Genomic DNA, 18,336 nt, shown 5'->3' on the forward strand with positions numbered 1-18,336 from the left:
GAGGTGAACACGTTAGCTCTGCTTACTACCAGAGTATACCACATATGCTCGCGTGCTTAGTTTCGGAACTAAACACTCTTCGCTAATGAAAATCCCTTGCATTTTGTTATGCATCCCATTTATTTCCGTTCTGTACTGTGATGTATAAAATTGTAAAGTAAAAATGAGCGGTGGAATTGGAATTTTGAGTTTTCTTGATCCCGACTTGTCATGCTACGTGGATGCTCTTTATCAACCAGATGGTGAACTTGGTGTTCTTGGTGGAACTATTAGAGTTGTCGAACCAAAATGCGGGTGAGTGAAAAGTAGTAAAATTGTTATACATTCCCACGCGTTGTTATTTGTGTATAGCTAGTTATAAAAATCACTGATCATGTTGATGCAAAATACCATCCTTGGGCTTGGACGTTTGCTGGAGGAGACTTCTTTCAGTCATGCAACACACTTCAAACTCGGTGAAGAATTTGATAAGAATGTGGAAATTTATTTTTGACATAACGGCAACGTGCCAAATTCACAATTTATTCCGAAGTAGACCCTAGGGCTAGATGTTTCTGAAGAATTACTTTAACAACAAAAAAACAATGAAAAACTGTCATAATATTCTCATATTTAAGTCATCATAGTTTTCCTCCTTTTCATTTTATCATTAATTAAATTAGGGAGGCCGGCCCCGGCCTGGGGGTAAGCGTTCTGTGCAAGAATCTTCAACTGTGAAGGAGGTAGACTTAACCCAAAGAAGAAGAAGAAGAAGAAGAATTACAAAATAAAAATATCTAGATTTAGCTTTATTACAAAAGTACAACTGATTTGTCGTGGTTGACAACATATGTGAAGCTTATGCTCTCACCATCACGCAGGAATTTTGAGCAACGTCTTCATGGTCTTTGTGATAGACAAGTATAGGAAACTACTGGTTAATTTTTTTTTTTTTACCTGCACAACTTTTTTTCTCCCACATCATCCATCCATGTGGTCCTTCATCTTTATGTTTGCAGGAGTGGTTTTGATTACATGTATGTATACACTATTGACCACTAATAATTCTTTTTTTCCTCATTCCCTTTGTAATTTTTCTATGAATGTAGGAGGATCACTCAGAACCCGAGGAACAGCTGTGACAGGTTCAAAGTTATCATTCCTTATGCTGGAAATTCACTTACATGTAAGCAGTCTAGTACCTCTCTATCTTCTGCTATGTTTGTGTCTACATGTCTGTCAGTTTTCTTCCCCTCCCCTTCTCTCTCTTTCTCTCTCTCTCTCTCTCCCTCTCCCTCTCTCTCTCTTCCTCTCTCAGCTGAACATAAATCACTTGTTGGTTAAAGTTATGTATTTGGTGAAAATTTAATTTTTTTTATTTTATTTGATTCTAGATAGTATGATTCTATATTTATTAAAAAATTAATATTGTAGTCTGTAAGAATAGCTTTTGTTTCTTCTCGCTCTTTAGAGGGCAAACAAATTGGTTTGCCCAGACACATAAGTCTGTGTGTTATACCAATATTCAAACATACATGTACCAAAAATGCAATTTAATTAGCGTTTGTGTCAAATGAAATTGATTGATCATATTGGAGAAAGGGATATACTTTTGAATAAAATAAATGATTTTATTGTAAAGGTGTTGGTGATTGGATTATTGTGAGATATGACATATGGTTGTATGAGTGGCTTCAGTTATTCATCATTTCCCATTTTGATGCAGGGCAAGTGATCTTTGACAGTTTACATCCATCTCTTCCACCTGATTTCATCTTTGACGTTCATGACCGAGCTTTTGCTCCAGATCTTGAAGAACTCAAGGTAAGTGCCCTCGCTTTGTTATTCATATTCATATTCGTACATTGTATACTGATAAGATATTATGTTCTGGGATGACATTAGAGTAGATTCATACTCCAATTGCAGAGCTCTCATAGAAACGTTGTAATATTCGGTCACGTCTCTGACAATAACCAACCCAGGTGGATGGGTGGTATTGAATGTGAAATTCAATGCCACTAGCCAGCTTGTCTTTTTGTAGTTCACAATGGACAATATTACTGAAACATGTAGATATTTTATTTTTTAACTTTTGATAGTTTTAAGGCAAACTAGAAGCAGACCAACTTGTTTCTTTTTTTAAACCTAGACCGCATGTTTAAAATATTTAATTGATGAGAAAATGCCCCCTAACCCCTTGGTGGGATTCTACACTTTAGGTTGATAGTATCCATGATAGTTTGATGTGTGCAGGTATTTGTAGGTTATTTTAACATTATTCACAAAATTATTGATGAATTATGATTCTTTTTTCAAAGGTTCGGTTCTTAAATTTGTTCAGCTGGATCTAATGGTGCAGATATATGCGTGTATTTGACTTTGTGCTTAAACTGCTCATGTACTTGATATTATGCTAAGTTTTGTTTTGGTCAAAGTACTATATTGAAATCTGTATTGTGTGTCTCAACTGAAGTTTTCTTTTATCTCCATAGTGCTTGGTTAATTGGGACCACACTGAGCCAAAGTCATTAGTGTTTGTTATAAGAGAGCTACTATCTCAGTACAAGAAGTATCAAGAAAGGCTACTCGGCAGCAATGCTAGGCTTCAGTTTGAATATGTGTCGTTGGTGGAAACCAGTCATTTCACAGATGTTGAAGTTCACCAAGTCCAGAAAACATCCTATGTAAGTTAAGATCAGTCCATCTTTTATCTTGAGTACTTAGGATGACATTGGTCAAAGTAAAGCCAAGATTCTTATTGTGTAATGGAATAAGTTTTCCCTCGCGCACATTTTTGTGTGATTTGAGTCAGGAAATATCAAGACTAGCATTCTGAGTCAGATCAACTGACTTTCATCTCTCTCTCTCTCTCTCTCTGATACAATTGAGATTTAGGGTAAAGGGACGAAGGGCTAAAGGCTTTCTGATTATGACATTTAAACTATGCTATTCACCTCATCATGGTCATACATGTAGATCCAAGAAGAGATTGGATACCATTCTCTCTCTTTTCCTTTGTGGAGGGGGGGGGGGGGGGTGACTTGACACCCATTGGCTCATCCCACCTGTCAATATCTTTAATCTTACTTTAAAAAATGTCGAACTGTTTGGACATTGCATTAGAACTTCTTGAATTAATATACCAATGCCCAATGGCTATTGTCCTTTTCTTACTTATAGCAGAAACGTATCCTCTTGGGCATTTGAAGAAAACATACCCCCGGTAATTGAATTAAACAAGAGTCGAACATAATCCACTATGGACATTATGCTACTGGTTACTAGAGAGACAAGATTATATGTACAGCAGCATATGGGGATATACTCTTACCTTGACCTTGAATTTTCTCAAGGTGTATGTGATGTTCATGCATTTTCAAGTCAAAGTTGCTTCAAAATACGTTCTTCACACCTCCCATACATACTGTATTCTTTCTTTCTTTCTTTCAACAGGCAAGAGATACAGTTGTCAATTTCTTGATAAAGTTACCAGTGGACTTCAAAGACATTCCAGCATACCTGATCAAGGTACCTTGTGTTTAATCCTCTTGTTTATTTTTAAGTTTTAAGGAAAATCCCTACATGCATAGCCTTGTCATGATTTCGGTTAATAGTTAGTTGGTAATTGATAAGGCAAATGGTTTTTTTCTTACAGGAAAGATTTAGGTTCCTTTCAGTTTATTTCAACAATCTGTCTTTATTGAGACTTCATTCTACACAAGTTCCTTTTATCCAGTTCCTGTGAGACCGCATATCCTGGTTGTTTTTAATTGTACACACATTCAAATAGAATGAAATAATGGTATTTTTTCAGAAATAGTAAGGTGAGTTAAGTGCATGCTTATCTTATAGTGTGCCTGTTACATTGTAGGTAGGAAAGTTTTGCTCTTTCACAGGTAGAAGAAGACAAAAGTCAAGTACAATAACGGATCACTTTCGAGAGCATTGACTAAAATAACACTTTGTTGTCTAATTTTACAGAGCTCCATTTACAAATGTACCAGAGAGTTTCTATTTACAAGATATTCAATCATTTCCATAGAAGATGCTTGTTTTATTGCTTGATGCTCTTTCTTTCCATTCCTTTCCAGGACAATCCAGGAGATGACATAGCCATTCTTCTAGTTAGTTTCCAAGGTATCGATGGTAACAAAGCATCTCCTCAACTCTTCCTTTCACCAAGGGTAGAAAGGTCAGTTCCTACCTCTAGAATCACTTCTTTACCACAAACTGAATTTCTCTGTCTTTTTAGGTAAAATTTCATACGGTAGATATACCGCAACATTGGCATTTGAGGTGAGGTTACGTAACATTCTTTGATGAAGGGAATCATAGCTTGAATTGTGACTATAGTAGGCCTGATACAATTATTTTTATCATTGCTGGTATGTGTTTATTTGTGTACATCTATAGAGCGGTATAAATATTTACCTTGTATGATTGAATGTATAAGGTATTTCTATTTGGCAGTATCAGTTGTTTTGATGCTTTGAGAAGTACATATTTTCTATTTCACTCAATCATCTCTGTTGAAACCTATATTAGGCATGTGGTAATGCACATAGAGTTTTGAGATTTTCAGTTAATTTAGATAATTGAATGAAAATCAGTAATATTTATCATGCTCAGAAAATTGATGTGACAAATATAACTTCTATGTAGCATTTGTATCTGTTGTATGCTGTTTTGGGTTGTTTGATATTTAGAGGAAGTAATTCTAATCTTTTGTTTTGCCTCTCGTTGATTTGACAGAGCATTAGGAGGTTCATCAAGTCTTAGAATACCAGCTTTCTCAAACAGGGGTCATCTCACGGAATATACAGGACTCATCCTGGAACTCTTACAAAACCTGGTGAGTTTCCTTCTCTGGGGAAGTCTTCCACTTTGGAAGTGGTTGTACGCAATTACACCTATTGTGTCAATGTGTAGCTTATACTTTTTGAGAATGTATACATGATTAGATTAAGGATCGGTTAATGAATAATTGAACATATAAAATTATGGTACATTATACCTCATTGAAAGGAGAAACAAAGCCATCAAATATTATGCAAAAGAGTTATGAAAGTAGATTGATTTAGTACTGTTGTTCAAATGAATTGTACCACTATTGCCAATGGAAAGGTAAATGGTCTATAGTTTAACCATACTGCTTTAAATATATATACCCTTCCCGATGTGTATGATTTAAAATATTTTGTAAGATAAGTTGAAGAAAATCTACCACTATTCTGTAATCAATTCCTCTGAGATGTGAAAAGTGCTTTCTAAATGCTTCTTTACAGGCTGGTGTATTCTGCTCTGAGAAGCAGATCTTATCATTGTCACTTTGTTTTCATGTAATAGGTGGAGCAAGTTGTTAAAGGATATCAGAAGAGGAAAGAATTTGTGGCAGCTCTCATCAGTCATTACGGAAGGTATTTCACTGACATTGTTTGCTATAGTCCATAGCTCCTTGAAGTAAAAATGGTAATGTGAAGGCTCAAGTAAAATTGTTCTTATGTTAGTTACTAGAATCGTAGCGATGAGTGAAGTCAAATGATAACATTGGCTTAGATTTTATGAATAGCAGTAACAAAACCGCTTCAATACAATTAGTTGCAGCATAAATATTGTATATTGTGTAGTAGAAGTGTTTATTTAAAGATGATATATGGAGTAAGTATCAAAATGTATGCAGTTCTTGTTTTTGGAATAGCTAAGTGAATTCTGTTCAGAGTTATATTTTAACCTTGATTGTTATATTTTTGTGTGATTGTAGATCATGTCTTGAATTTGACTCTGAGGGATACAGCAAAGCATCCTTCCTGTTTGAGTTGCAGGAATTTCATTTCATATTACATGGTGAGTTTCCCCATTCATTATTTAAGGATGAGTTTTAAAAAAGAATTGCTCAAGTAGGGGTTTGACTTGTTTGATCAATACGTGGAGGTCAGCTTATTAAGAATATCAAGTGAATACTCATTTGGCTTAAGCAAAGGCGAAATCTATACAGTGCATCCCATAAAACACGAAACCGAGAATTGTTTTTAATCACTCATGCATGAAACATGCATCATAATATGAGTTGCATCAAATGAAAGAGGAAGAGGAGGCTTTACAAATATGTGTCATTTAATAATTATAATTGTGATTAAGTTATGATAAAACATTGATAGTTCTCAGATTCATTTTTTCTGGGACGCACTGCATATCTCTTCTGATTCATCATTACTCAAAAGCATAAGCAGTGATTTGATAACCTTCCTGACACTATATACAAAGCAACGGAGGTGGAGGGGGGTATTTTTTTTTACTCCTCTTTCACATTAAGGGGTGTATTTGGAGGAGCTTTCGCCTTTGATTTTTTTAAACAGAAATATGGGACCATATCAATGCTTTAAATCACCATTATCTTCATTATTATTATCATGATTCTACTTATTTTTCTTTTGGCAATCTAGAGATTTCTTTGGATTACATTTTTTGTCTCAATCTTTCATTACTAGACTGGCCTCGTTGCATAACATTTGTTCATGCTCTGATGCTAACCATAAAGAACTTTGTTCTTGTGTAATGGTTAGTGTATTGTCAAAATGATTGGATAGGTAATGATGCCTCATAAAATATTTTTAAGCACTTGCAATATTTGTATTGGTATCAAATGACGAAGTTAAATCTTGACATTTATTTTCAGTGCGGATACCAAGCTTCTTTCCTCGTGAGCAGCCAGAGTTTGTTTTCCAGTCGGTCTATCATACAACGTCATCGGGGAAACCTTTCCAAGCAGTAGTAGCCAACTATCCATACAGCCCTAGATGGAGTGGCAATGAGATGGCTGAAAGAGCCAAGTAAGACTGCATTGAAGATCAGTGGGGTGTTTCACAAAACTTGTTATCAATAACAAGTTACAAGCTACTGTTATAAGCTACTGAAATCATGGCATCTGATTGGCAGAGAGCAAAGTTGTCATAAAAATTTTGCAGTTGTTATAGAAAACAAATTTTATGAAACGGGCCCCAGAATTGTAATTGCAGCTTGTCAAATATCTATAACAAATTACCAAAATGAAAACAAAAAAATATAAAATCTTTTCCCACCTCATAGACTACTACAACATAGAAGAAACATATTCTTCAACTGTTTAGAATGATAAGAATATTGTGGATATCAATTCGAGTTTTGAAAATCTGACAAATGTATACATGGGGTTTTGAAGAACCACAACTATTGTACAGAAATGTATATATGAAAACACATTTCTAAATCTTGTACTTATTATTTTATTTTTTAAAAGTTTTTACATCAATAATGTAACAATTTACCTGTTACAGATGAGTCTCACCTCATTTTAGATTAGTTTATTGATTGGAAGGTGGTTGGGGTGACGGCTTACTGAAGCTCAATGCACTCCTTACATCCTGACTATAACTAGATTGTAAAAGAAAGTGCGATATCAAAAGATTTGAAAGTTATGATGTGTCAGGTCTTCCGATTGAGGTCCTGAAAGTTCGTACAAAATTGCAGGAATAAGAGGAGCAGTTGCATCTGAATTTTTCTTATGTCACATCAGTCGTACAACTGCCCACTGACTTATATCTGATTTGGTATTCTGACTGACAAGAATGAATTTCTATACTCCATAATTTCGATGATGACATTATAAGACTATTCTGGACCCAATCAAGTAATGATTTGAATACATCTTTAGACTTTCAGATCCAATCCTTTTGCAATTTATTACAAAATCCATTCACAGTCCCGTCATGGTGATGTATATATCACTACCATTGATGAGGGGTATTTCAGCGATTGCCTGTGAATGTTTGCAATCAGTCTTTGAAGTGGTATATGCTTTATTTTATTTTGTGAGTCTCCATAAGAGCTCTTCCTACTACTCTCTCTTAAAATAAAGATCAAACTTCAAACGGTAAGTTCTCGTTTAATCTTTCTATTATTATCTATCCTACAGAGTGTACATGGAGCAGTACATTCAGGACTTTAAGAGAGCATCAGTGACAAGTGGACGCTTTACCTAAGAGTGAGTGAATCTGGGATCAGGGAGTCATGAACTGATCTGCATCATGATGCATCAAAGGCTTCTGCTCATAGAACTATTGGTGTAAAGACCTCTACACTGCTTCGTCTGACGACATGTTAGGCCAAGTATGTTGTGATGGGAGTACTGGTGGCTTGAGTTCTGTACCCGTTTGGAACTATTTTCATTTTCTGTGTATTTTACATTGTCAGGAGTTTTCAGTAAAGGATGCTTAATAATATCTTATCTCTTACTAGTAACTGACACGATGTCATTTGGGATGTATGTCATATTTTAGACAAACCTATGGATTTCTCTTTGTAATAGTTCCCCTACAAAATAAATGGAGTGTAGTCACAAAAGTGTCATATTTTACTTGTAGTATTATCAACATTTTATTACATATGGTGAAATTTTCATCAATATTATTCTAGACATCCAGATGCTAATAACAAACAAACGCCATGTGAAATAGTTCAATCAGAAAATTGTATATGTTTGTTGGTTGATAGGTATTATTTTCCATCATGTTTGGAACGTACTAAATGTTCTCAGAAATTTAGGAATACAAAAGGACCCTAACAAAAAAAATTAAACACAATAAATGATCATCTGTTTGTTACAAACTTTCAAGTAGGCCTTTTGAATAGTTTATGATACATCTATTCATTATTTTAACTCATGCACTATTTACATAAGGAAATTCCTATAGTAGATTAAATTATAGTGAGCTATACTAGGATCACTTGTAAACATGGTTCTTTCCGTAAAACCACCCCAAAACAAAAAAATACCAGTCAATTTCTAACAGTCTGGATGCTGATGTAGCTACCCAGGGTAAACATGACCAAATTATATATTTAAAGTTTACTGTGGAATTTAGTTTAACAAAAGGGAAACTCATTTGATCCAGAAAAAAGTGCAATACTTCATATGAAAATGTTGTACAGCTGTTCTTTTATGTTTGCCCTATATTATTGTGTAAAATATAAGAATTTCTAAGAAATGAAGGTCCTTGTTTTTATTCCTTAACATTACATTTATTAGAGATGATGAAGGTATGTTGGAATGAAAAGCCTGAAATCTTTCCTTGTGCCAAGTTACCCCATATGTCAGGTAACTGACCATTATAATTTACAGACAATATACAGGGATGCCAGTTTTCAGGTAATTGCCTGAATTCAGGCCCTGGCGAGTTATTTTTAGACCATAGTTAAGGCTTTTTTTGTGTACAAAATAACTCATTCTAGGTGATTTTCAGGCCCTCTGATCAATTCTAACTGGCACCCCTGAATATATGAGATGTTAAAAAATTAAGGTCTACATCAGATGAGGAAAAGTTGTATAACTTTTTTAAGCTAACAAGAAATATGCTACTGTCCAAAATGAAAGCATAGAGTTCAGCAGGCATTATTATTAGTGGACCTCATTTAAACGATGTTAGTCGGTTGAAATAACAATGTGCAGAGTAAAAGCAAAGATTTTTCCTATAGATAAGTAGAAGACTGTATTGGGTAACTGGTTTAGACCAATGAAGACAGATTGATGTACAAATATAAGATCTTTAGAAGAATTGCTTATGATGAGCCCAGCACATTGCCCATTGCAATTTGCCAAGAAAAATAATTTCATACAACATCTGGATATTGTGTCAGTGTTGGCAACTGAAATTACTTAACTATTTCTTGTAAATGTCTTGGACAGTGCTGTATAAAGTACTATGTGTTTATATTATTATAAAAGCTATGCATTATATTATTCAATTATTAAAGAAGATAACTCTTTGGCTGAGTAATATGACTGTGTCTGTGGTTATTCCATTAGTGTCATTGTTTTCAAGTTAGTAGTGCATTTTTCTCTTTAATGTAAACTATGATACAAGCGACACAAGCATGGGAGATAATGTTACAACTCGATTTTATTTTTGTAATTCTTCGGATAATGGAAAACAAAAACGGAATTGAAATGTTCATTACAATTGTGTGGTATTTTCACTTTTTCTTATTGGCAATAGCTGTGATGACACACATGGAATTATATATTGTGCATTACTTAGAGACAAGCATGGAAATATATTATCTTAGATTTCTTGCCCCAAATTATTATCACATGCCTTCTACATCGGCCACTTCCAATGGATTTCTTATGAGGAGTTTTTTTCTCCAAGAGGAGTATGGTTTTTTTTGTAGAGTTTTTCCAAACAACACAAATTGGCATGGATCGGCATTATCCTGTAGCAAATACATGTATAAAATTATGTAGTGCAGATAGGCTTTTAAGTACTATTGATAGTAGTACAAAAAACATATAAATGCTGATTATGTAGCTGGAAGTGTAATGCTTATGATTTTCTTTTTAAGTTTGCTGATCCTGTAACAAAATCATTCCGAGAAAATTAGTTCTGTGGACAAAATCAGTCCCCAAACAGATTTGGAGGTCAAAATCAATGAGTAGGGCTGATTTAATAAAGAATCATTGATTTAGTGTATACACTTGGCACCCGGTAACTGCAAGATATTTGGTGACCCGTCTAAACTTCCATTCTAAATCAAGCAATTGACTATTACATGAAAAAGACAGTTTACAGATGCTATATTTGGAGGGGAGTTCTTAAATAGTAGTTTATGATATGCTATTATTTGCATATAGTATAATAGTTCTATACTTGTTCGCCTTCAAAAGGAATATAATATCTTTAAAATGTGTCTGTCGGAATAAGGGAGATTACTTAGTATCGATGTGTGTTGTGGGTAGCTGAGTGGAGTTGAGGGGGTGGGGGTGGTAGGAGGGTGTGGGATTCGTTTAGGCTCTCATTACATGGTTGCCTTGTAATAAAAGGTGAGGGGTTAAAGCTTGAATGATCCTGACTGGTATGAGTGCAGGAACCTGATGCAGTATCTTGCTTGATACATGATACCCAGATAGGAGCTTGGGTGAAGAAGGAATGTTCTGTCTTAGGAATGGAAGTTGATCGGGAGATGGCGATGGATAGGGGTAGAATGGAGAGCAGTCTGTCTACTGGTGTAAAAATGGTGCAGTTGTGTGGAAATGAAAATCTTTGGGCAGAGAAGGGATCATTACATTATGTTTTAAAGAGTAAATGGAATAAATAAAGAGAGATAGTACTTCACTCTCTCAAAGCAGAAATCAAGAGCAGTATGTAATAATTTAATTTATATTCACATGACTTGATGTGCTTTGGGCTTTAGTTAATTTTACAAAGGCCGTTTACTTCGCCATTTGAAATAACCCTGGTTGTGTATGCGTCTTCTGAATCACAATTTTCAAAATCTTTTCTAATTTTCGTTCATATTGTTTCATATTGTAAACTCTCCCTCACATTGCCTGGTTAATACCAACAATGCTACATCAGGAAGGGGAGAGGGAAAGAGGGTAGAATTGGGGAGCAGAGGAGAGGAGGAGGAGAGAGAGAGAAAGATGTATTGGTAAAAGAAGTTGTCGCAACTTTTCGGGTTATAGCGGCAAATTTTCACTATCATCTCCAATCCGACCCTCTATGCCATTAACTTCTACCCTCCCAAATGGCCGTCTTCCAAATCTAATTTGGCAAAGTCAATGTCCATTAATTTCTTCAATGAATATACACCTCCAGTCACACTGTTGTACTAATAGTTTTATTTGGATTGTGACATGATATGTGTTGCTCAGTTGGAGTTATTTTAACAGAGGCCCCAACTAATGTAATTTGGTCGCGACGGGAGCCCACACATATGTTATATACTGTATATATATATATGTATATTCAACAGCATTGTTTCAAAGTAAGGCTTATATCATGATTCGTTTGCTATGCAAAATATATCATTGACGGGTTCTCATGAAAGCTATTTATCAGCTTATTTACCATAAAATTATCCCGTAATAAATGCTTCATTTACTGATAGTTTATCAATTCTTTTGGAGCAATTCAACCAATTTCAAATGTAGATGTAACAATAAAAATGGGCTAAAAAAACTGTCATAAAAGACATAGCAACCTGCCTCTTGTGAGGCTCGAACTCACGACCTTCAGATTATCAGACTGACGTACTGCCGACTGTGCCAACGAGGCTGCGGATTGAAGGACTTCCCTTCCTCAATCTGCTCATAAATTCATGGAATCATTATTTTGAGTTATATGTTCTCTCCATCTTTCTTTCTATCTTACTCGCCTCTCAGGCTTTCTCTACATTTATGCCCACCCCTATCCCTGTCTCTCTGGCTCTGTCTGTCTCTGTCTGTCTCTGTCTGTCTTTGTCTGTCTCTCTGTATCTCTCTCTCTCTCTCTCGCTCTCTCTTTCTCTCTCTCTCTCTATTTATCTTTAAATTATTCAGTCTTTCATTAATCATTTCATTTTCTCCTTAGTTCTTTGTCTTACGTCTTGTTAACCCCTCACTTGCTCTCTCTCTCTCTCTCTCTCTCTCTCTCTTGCTCTCTTCCTGTCTCTCTTTCCTTTTTGTTTTCATTTTTTTTCTTCAAATACTCAAACTTACATTATTTAATTTTCTCCCTTCCTCCTTGGTATGTGTATGTCTATATAGGTCTTTAACCTCTCCACCTCTCTCTCTCTCTCTCTCTCTCTCTCTCTCTTCACTTAGTTGAAATCAGTAATGCAACACTCAAAACAAAATTGACTTGATGAACAAGAAAGTTTCTTTTATCAATATAGATTAAAGTGCATGTTGTTGTGTATAGTTACATAGGAAAGGTCAGGAGAAAATAGCATATCACTCAATACTTTAGCTTTGTGATACATTTTATATTTTTCAGTGATGTAACGAACAGAAATTTATATTAACAAATCAATGTCCTCAAACAATAATGCATTCCAATTTACCCGAACTAATTTTCTTTTCAATTCAAAATGCGCATTTATTTACGATTCCATTCTATTTGCATTAGAAAATTTATATTACACCTTCACAAACATAACCTATTTACAGTGATACATAGCACGCAATCATTTTCTTTCATTTGATAACGATCATATATTTACAAATATTTGTCTTCATTCCTTCGGCTTTTTTCGAAAATGTTTTCGCCATCATTCAACCGTCTACAGTGACCGTCCTGAATTATTTTATTATAATTATTATTTATCCGGCAAAGCAAAATGAATACAAAAGAATTACATAGAAGCACAAATCATACAAAACAAAAGATGAAAAACAATGTAAAATATTATCGTGATTCCCATGAGCATTTACATGTTGCCAGGAATGGGGCAGGCAAACTAAATACCAAAACCGTGAAGGTCCCCCATTCCGAATTACTGAAATACTACACTACTTTGACTTCGATATGCCTGTCATAGGCACAATATGAGCTTCATAATCATCGATTGAACTATTATTGTTACTCCAGTAAATTCAGGTGCAAGTTTTTTGCAAGTATTAATATTTATTGATCACACATAACACATTATTGTGTATAATAGCACGACGATCTACTTCAAAAGCCCCGTTAAGTAGACTTTTTGATTCACTTATATACACGATTATACTCTTCTCTTTTTTCGAAGTGATCAGCGACAGGCCAGTAAATAAAACTATTTTTTAATTTCATCTTAGAACGTCACGAAAAATAATGGTCAATGTCATTGTCACTCTGTCATTCCCATTGTCATTATATTCAAATATCAATAGCAGACTGTATATTTATTACTGTGTTCTCACACCCACTACATCATACACGGCAATACAAACATCAAGTAAACACTGCAATACTGAAATACAATGTGCCTTGATTAAAGGCTGAGTATATGGTTGAATTAAATAATTTTAAACAAACCACACAGTTCTGGACCACGTTATCTCACTTTAATGACATAATACACTCTCAATGAGAATGATAATCTCACTCAGCTCAGTGTTATGATCGAAAATTGTTCTAAAACTTCAAGCTCGGCTCTAAATAGAAATAGTTGGCATATTTCCTTCGTGCGTCACATAGCAACGGTGAAACGCAAAGTTAAAGAACTCTAATTGCTGACATTTCTCTCGATGGAGATACAAAGAGAGAGATGTGGCAGCAAATAAATTCACAGGAGGGTGGAAAGGGTCGTCGTTCCTTTGAAAGAAGGAGATGAAGAAAAAAAGAGTTTGAACTGAAAACAATGCTCGGGACTGTGAACCCACCATCCTCCTCCAAAATATTTCGGATCCTCCTTTCTGTCAATCTCAGCACTGATCCCCTTTCTCCCAAACCCCCTCCCCCTGTCCCCCCCCCCCCCCCCCTCTCTCTCTCTCTCTCTCTCTCTCTCTCTCTTTCTTTATCTCTCTCTCTCTCTCTCTCTCCCTCTCTCAACCTCTCTCTCTCTTCCCTTTCTCACTTTATCTTCCTCTCTCGATCCTCCCTCCCCTTCTCTCTCTCTCTCTTCCTTTCTCCCTCCCTCCCTTCCCCCTCCCTTTCTCTCTCTCTCTCTCTCTCTCTCTCTCTCTCTCTTTCTCCCTCTACTCTCTCCCTATCCCTTTCCCATTTCGTCTCCTTCACTGTGAAGGGTTATGACATTTGGGATCACCAGGAAGTGTTTGGCGCCTCGGTATAGACAATGTCAACAAACATGGCGGAGGATTTATCATCTGCGTCATTTTATCATAACGTCTATATAGGCTCTCATTAGCTTGGTTCAATTACAAAGTTAAAGTGATAACTATGGTGACACCGTTGTAATAATGATAATAATAATAGTAACAGTAAATCGTCATCCTCGTCGTCATTCTCATCATCATCATCATCGTCGTCGTCGTCGTCTTCGTCATACACTTTGTACCTGCATAAACCCTTGATGCACAATATATAAAACTCCTAATCAAACAACTAATATAGACCAACGAATATCCCTATGTATTTTTATTTCAAAGGTCAGCTACCCGTAACTATAATTGCTTCTTCTCTTTACGGCGTAACAGCTCAAGTCCAATAATTATGATGTCCGCCACTTGTGTTATCATGATGAATGATCTTCTGCTGTAATGATCGGTAAAGCATTTGTGTCCTAATGATGATGAGATAGAGTACGAGGGTCATTGAGGGGATTCACTGCTTCCACACCTATATCGTCTTCATTACTGCTGAATACAAAGCTACTTTACCATTTACATTTTAAATCATAGTGAAGTGACAGATATGTCAATTCCTTTACATTGAAAACGATTAAAGAGCAATGAAACTCATAAGATAACGCTTGGATTAAATCTAAATGGTAAAAAATTACGCCAGCCGGCAAGACCAATATGAGACTAACAATATAATCACCCCTTGGCTTAATGGTTAAAATTGGTCGGTTCTGGTATTATAATGGAGTCGGTTTGACCATATGATAGAGGAGTTAGCTATGTTTGCAAAACCATATTGAGAATAAAACAATTAATTGTGTGTGACGAAAACACAAAAGAAGGTACTAATTTCACGAAAATGGGAAGCGCGCGTTTTACTTCAAACTGAATTTTGTTGTGTTTTAGCCTTCACTTTGCTGAGCAGATTCAACTTGTGGGTCGAGGACGGTTGCTTTCTGAGCCAGAGGGTTGTTGAGCTCAGCAACTTCGTTAGTCAGGTCGCTGGCTACATCAGCCTGACCGAGCTGTACGGCACGTACTGGGTGTGGATTGAAGTCCAAGTCGACAGCGACTTCAGACAGCTCTTCAAAGTCGGTGAAATCGGCGGCTTGGTCCTGAGCGATGTCGGCTTGTCCCATCTGGACTGCTCGCACTGGAGGACTGACTACATTTTTATCCGTGTCGACATGTTGTTCGAGGTCGATGACTTCGCCACCGTGGTCAGTACTGACATCGGTTTCTCCCAGATGGACAGCACGAACAGGAGGGCTAACAACACTCTTGATATCATCAGCCTTCTGTTCGATGTCGGTGACGCCATGGTCTTTAGATACCTCTGTTTTTCCGACGATTGCCCTGACAGGAGGAGATGGGGGCTTCACTTGAGCTTGCTGCCCCTTCTTAGTAAGAGGCTTTGCCTCCTCTATGATGATATAAGGATAAATGGGTATCAAAAGTAGTAATTAGAACAAAAAAAATACAAGAGACCGTAAAGTAGTGACATATCTTACACAACTCATTTTCTTATACCACGAACCCAACAATTTTTATGTTCTCCAAGATCTTTTCTCGAATTTTTTCTTTTTCTTCTTAGCTTGACAAAATAAGATCGGCTATATTGTGCTGCATTTATAGTGCATACCTTGCATGCCTCAGCTACAGGTAGCCTTGTTTGTGCTTAATCTCATTTTCTTTTTGCTTATTAGCTTTCAAGATGCACATTACCTTTAACTGAGTGCAGGTGAGAAAAGCGCAAAGCTTTAATGGCAGACAATCAAACTTTGATAAATTTAAAGAATTATGTGAACATTTTTTTATTTTTTTGTAACACTGATCTATGAAAATTCCGTACACTTAATTTGTTATATTCATGGTTCGGCTAAGACAACTGGAACAGCTCTTCATTTTAATATTTTTTGTACCCAGTTGTATAATTTGCCATCTGTTTCGATTTAATTTCCCTCCGTGTCCAAATGGTGTTTGTATTTTCACGAGACTTCCTTTTGAATTGAAATAAGTCTGCACCAAAGGTAATAAAGAAATAGGCTATTTAAGCAAATGTTGTGTACAGGATAGGATAAAGCATGCAAACAGAAAATTCCACAAATTACATCACAGGTCTACTTCGCCATTTAAGATTCCAATTCATTCAGTAATCAAAGATTTATTAACGTTTTGGAGGTTTTTAACGAGCTGTTTGTCAGTTTTGTTTGGTTGTGTTTAAATAAATTACTTTTTATAATATTATTGTTATCAAGATGGGTTTGCCCTTGAACAAGTTAGGGCATTAGGATCCTCGGCAAACATTTGGTAAGTCAATGACGAAACTAAAGTCATTTTAATTTTCTTGACAACAGACTTTTTTCTCATCTTCATCAGACCTACGAATCCTATATTTATTTCATTCGAATGCATTAAAAAGAAATGCTTCACTTACCAATCTCTAGATGAAGTTTATCATTGAAGAGTAGATATCGTACACCCACCTCTATCTCTCTCTCTCTCCCTCTCCCTCTCTGTCTTTGTCTCTCTCGCTCTCTCTCAAACACTAACTCACCCACACACTCTATCTCTATCTTTTTCTCTGCCCCCCCCCCCCCTCCCCCACCCGTGAAAAATAATCGAGCGTATAGTATATTGAGTGATGAAGAAAGCATTGCAGTACTCTTCGAGAATGCTGTAGCCTTAGTGGTACGCACACAAGCACAACGCACACACGCACACACGCACAACACACACACGCACGCATGTGCACTCCCACACACATACGCGCACACACACATCCTATCGACCCAATTCGTTCACATCACAGCTTGGAAAGCGGCGTTTCTCTCGCCCCACATACATCTGTGCCTGCCCTTGGATTTTCCCCATGTGAATGGGGGTTGTGTAATGGGATACAAGACAATCTTCCATCCCACCTACCAGCATACATCCCCGAAGGCACGGCCCCAGCCCTGGGGCAGCGTGATTAGTAAGAATGCAGACGTGATCTAGGCCATTGTAACAGATAGCTGAGAGAGATGCTCAGCTATGCAGCTGGCAGGCACATTTATGGGTATAGCATTTCTCACTATCCCGTGTACTATAACTCTACATCTACTTTAGATCGTTATAAAGTTGATTGGGAGGGAGGGAGTAATAAGACAGCTTTTCTCCATAAAGTGCTTGGCAAATGTATACCTTTTCACTATAAGCTAGACCAGATCATTAATCTATTAATTAATCCATCATAAATTTATAAACCATCTTCATGGCTGAATTATAATTGATTTACGCTAATTCTCAATTGAAGTTTAATTAAAGGAAATCGTTATTAATTCTAAATGTATTACTTGAAACATTTCCCAATTTAGTGGGAGGTTAATCTAAGATTCTGCCGCAACAGTATGTTTATTGCAACATGTGGAGAAATAATTGTAAAGGTTATGTTATCATCATTAGCCTCATTGCGATCAGTTTGGCTGCATTAGCCTGATGAATATAAACTGATAACAGCCGGTCTGTACCTTATCGCTTATTATGTTGATAATGATAATGATGCCACTTTATACAGTCATAACAGGGTCACAAGGCCAATGAATAATACTTCATGAATATTCCCCTTTTCTCTCATTAAATTTGGTAAAATCCAATATTATTTAGATGTCCTTTAATTGGTGAAAATGTTGAATAATCAATATGAATAAAGGTATTTTAGAGTTTTTATGTATTTGATGACTCTATGAGGTGACCAAATATAATATAGTGATTTTGAGAAATATACTCTGTGAAACTTT

At 36.1% G+C, this 18,336-nt stretch overlaps 1 protein-coding gene and 1 non-coding gene across 2 annotated transcripts; one reads left to right on the plus strand and one right to left on the minus strand.

Annotated features, from left to right (window-relative positions):
- Positions 1-61: 61 nt before the first annotated feature.
- Positions 62-9,794, plus strand: LOC591774 (BRISC and BRCA1-A complex member 2). The gene is made up of 11 exons (XM_791326.5): positions 62-294; positions 1,089-1,165; positions 1,706-1,803; positions 2,475-2,666; positions 3,436-3,510; positions 4,074-4,174; positions 4,735-4,834; positions 5,329-5,399; positions 5,744-5,826; positions 6,659-6,812; positions 7,934-9,794. The coding sequence occupies exons 1-11, from the start codon at positions 164-166 to the stop codon at positions 7,998-8,000; spliced, it is 1,149 nt and encodes a 382-aa protein (XP_796419.3). The 5' UTR covers positions 62-163; the 3' UTR covers positions 8,001-9,794.
- Positions 9,795-11,998: 2,204 nt separating this feature from the next.
- On the minus strand, positions 11,999-12,071 carry TRNAI-GAU. The gene has a single exon. It is a non-coding gene; the product is annotated as a tRNA-Ile (tRNA).
- Between the last annotated feature and the right edge of the window lie 6,265 nt (positions 12,072-18,336).

This window comes from Strongylocentrotus purpuratus, unplaced genomic scaffold (assembly GCF_000002235.5).
Source record: "Strongylocentrotus purpuratus isolate Spur 01 unplaced genomic scaffold, Spur_5.0 spur5_scaffold_5, whole genome shotgun sequence".
In the NCBI taxonomy this organism is placed as follows: domain Eukaryota; kingdom Metazoa; phylum Echinodermata; class Echinoidea; order Camarodonta; family Strongylocentrotidae; genus Strongylocentrotus; species Strongylocentrotus purpuratus.

What these genes read in the sequence shown, in the direction of transcription:
- LOC591774 (XM_791326.5), top strand. Translation starts at nt 164, where the DNA reads ATGAGCGGTGGAATTGGAATTTTGAGTTTTCTTGATCCCGACTTGTCA. An exon ending in TTCCAGCATACCTGATCAAG is followed by an intron (nt 3,511 to 4,073) that starts GTACCTTGTGTT and finishes ATTCCTTTCCAG; the next exon opens with GACAATCCAGGAGATGACAT. An exon ending in ATTTCATTTCATATTACATG is followed by an intron (nt 5,827 to 6,658) that starts GTGAGTTTCCCC and finishes ATTTATTTTCAG; the next exon opens with TGCGGATACCAAGCTTCTTT.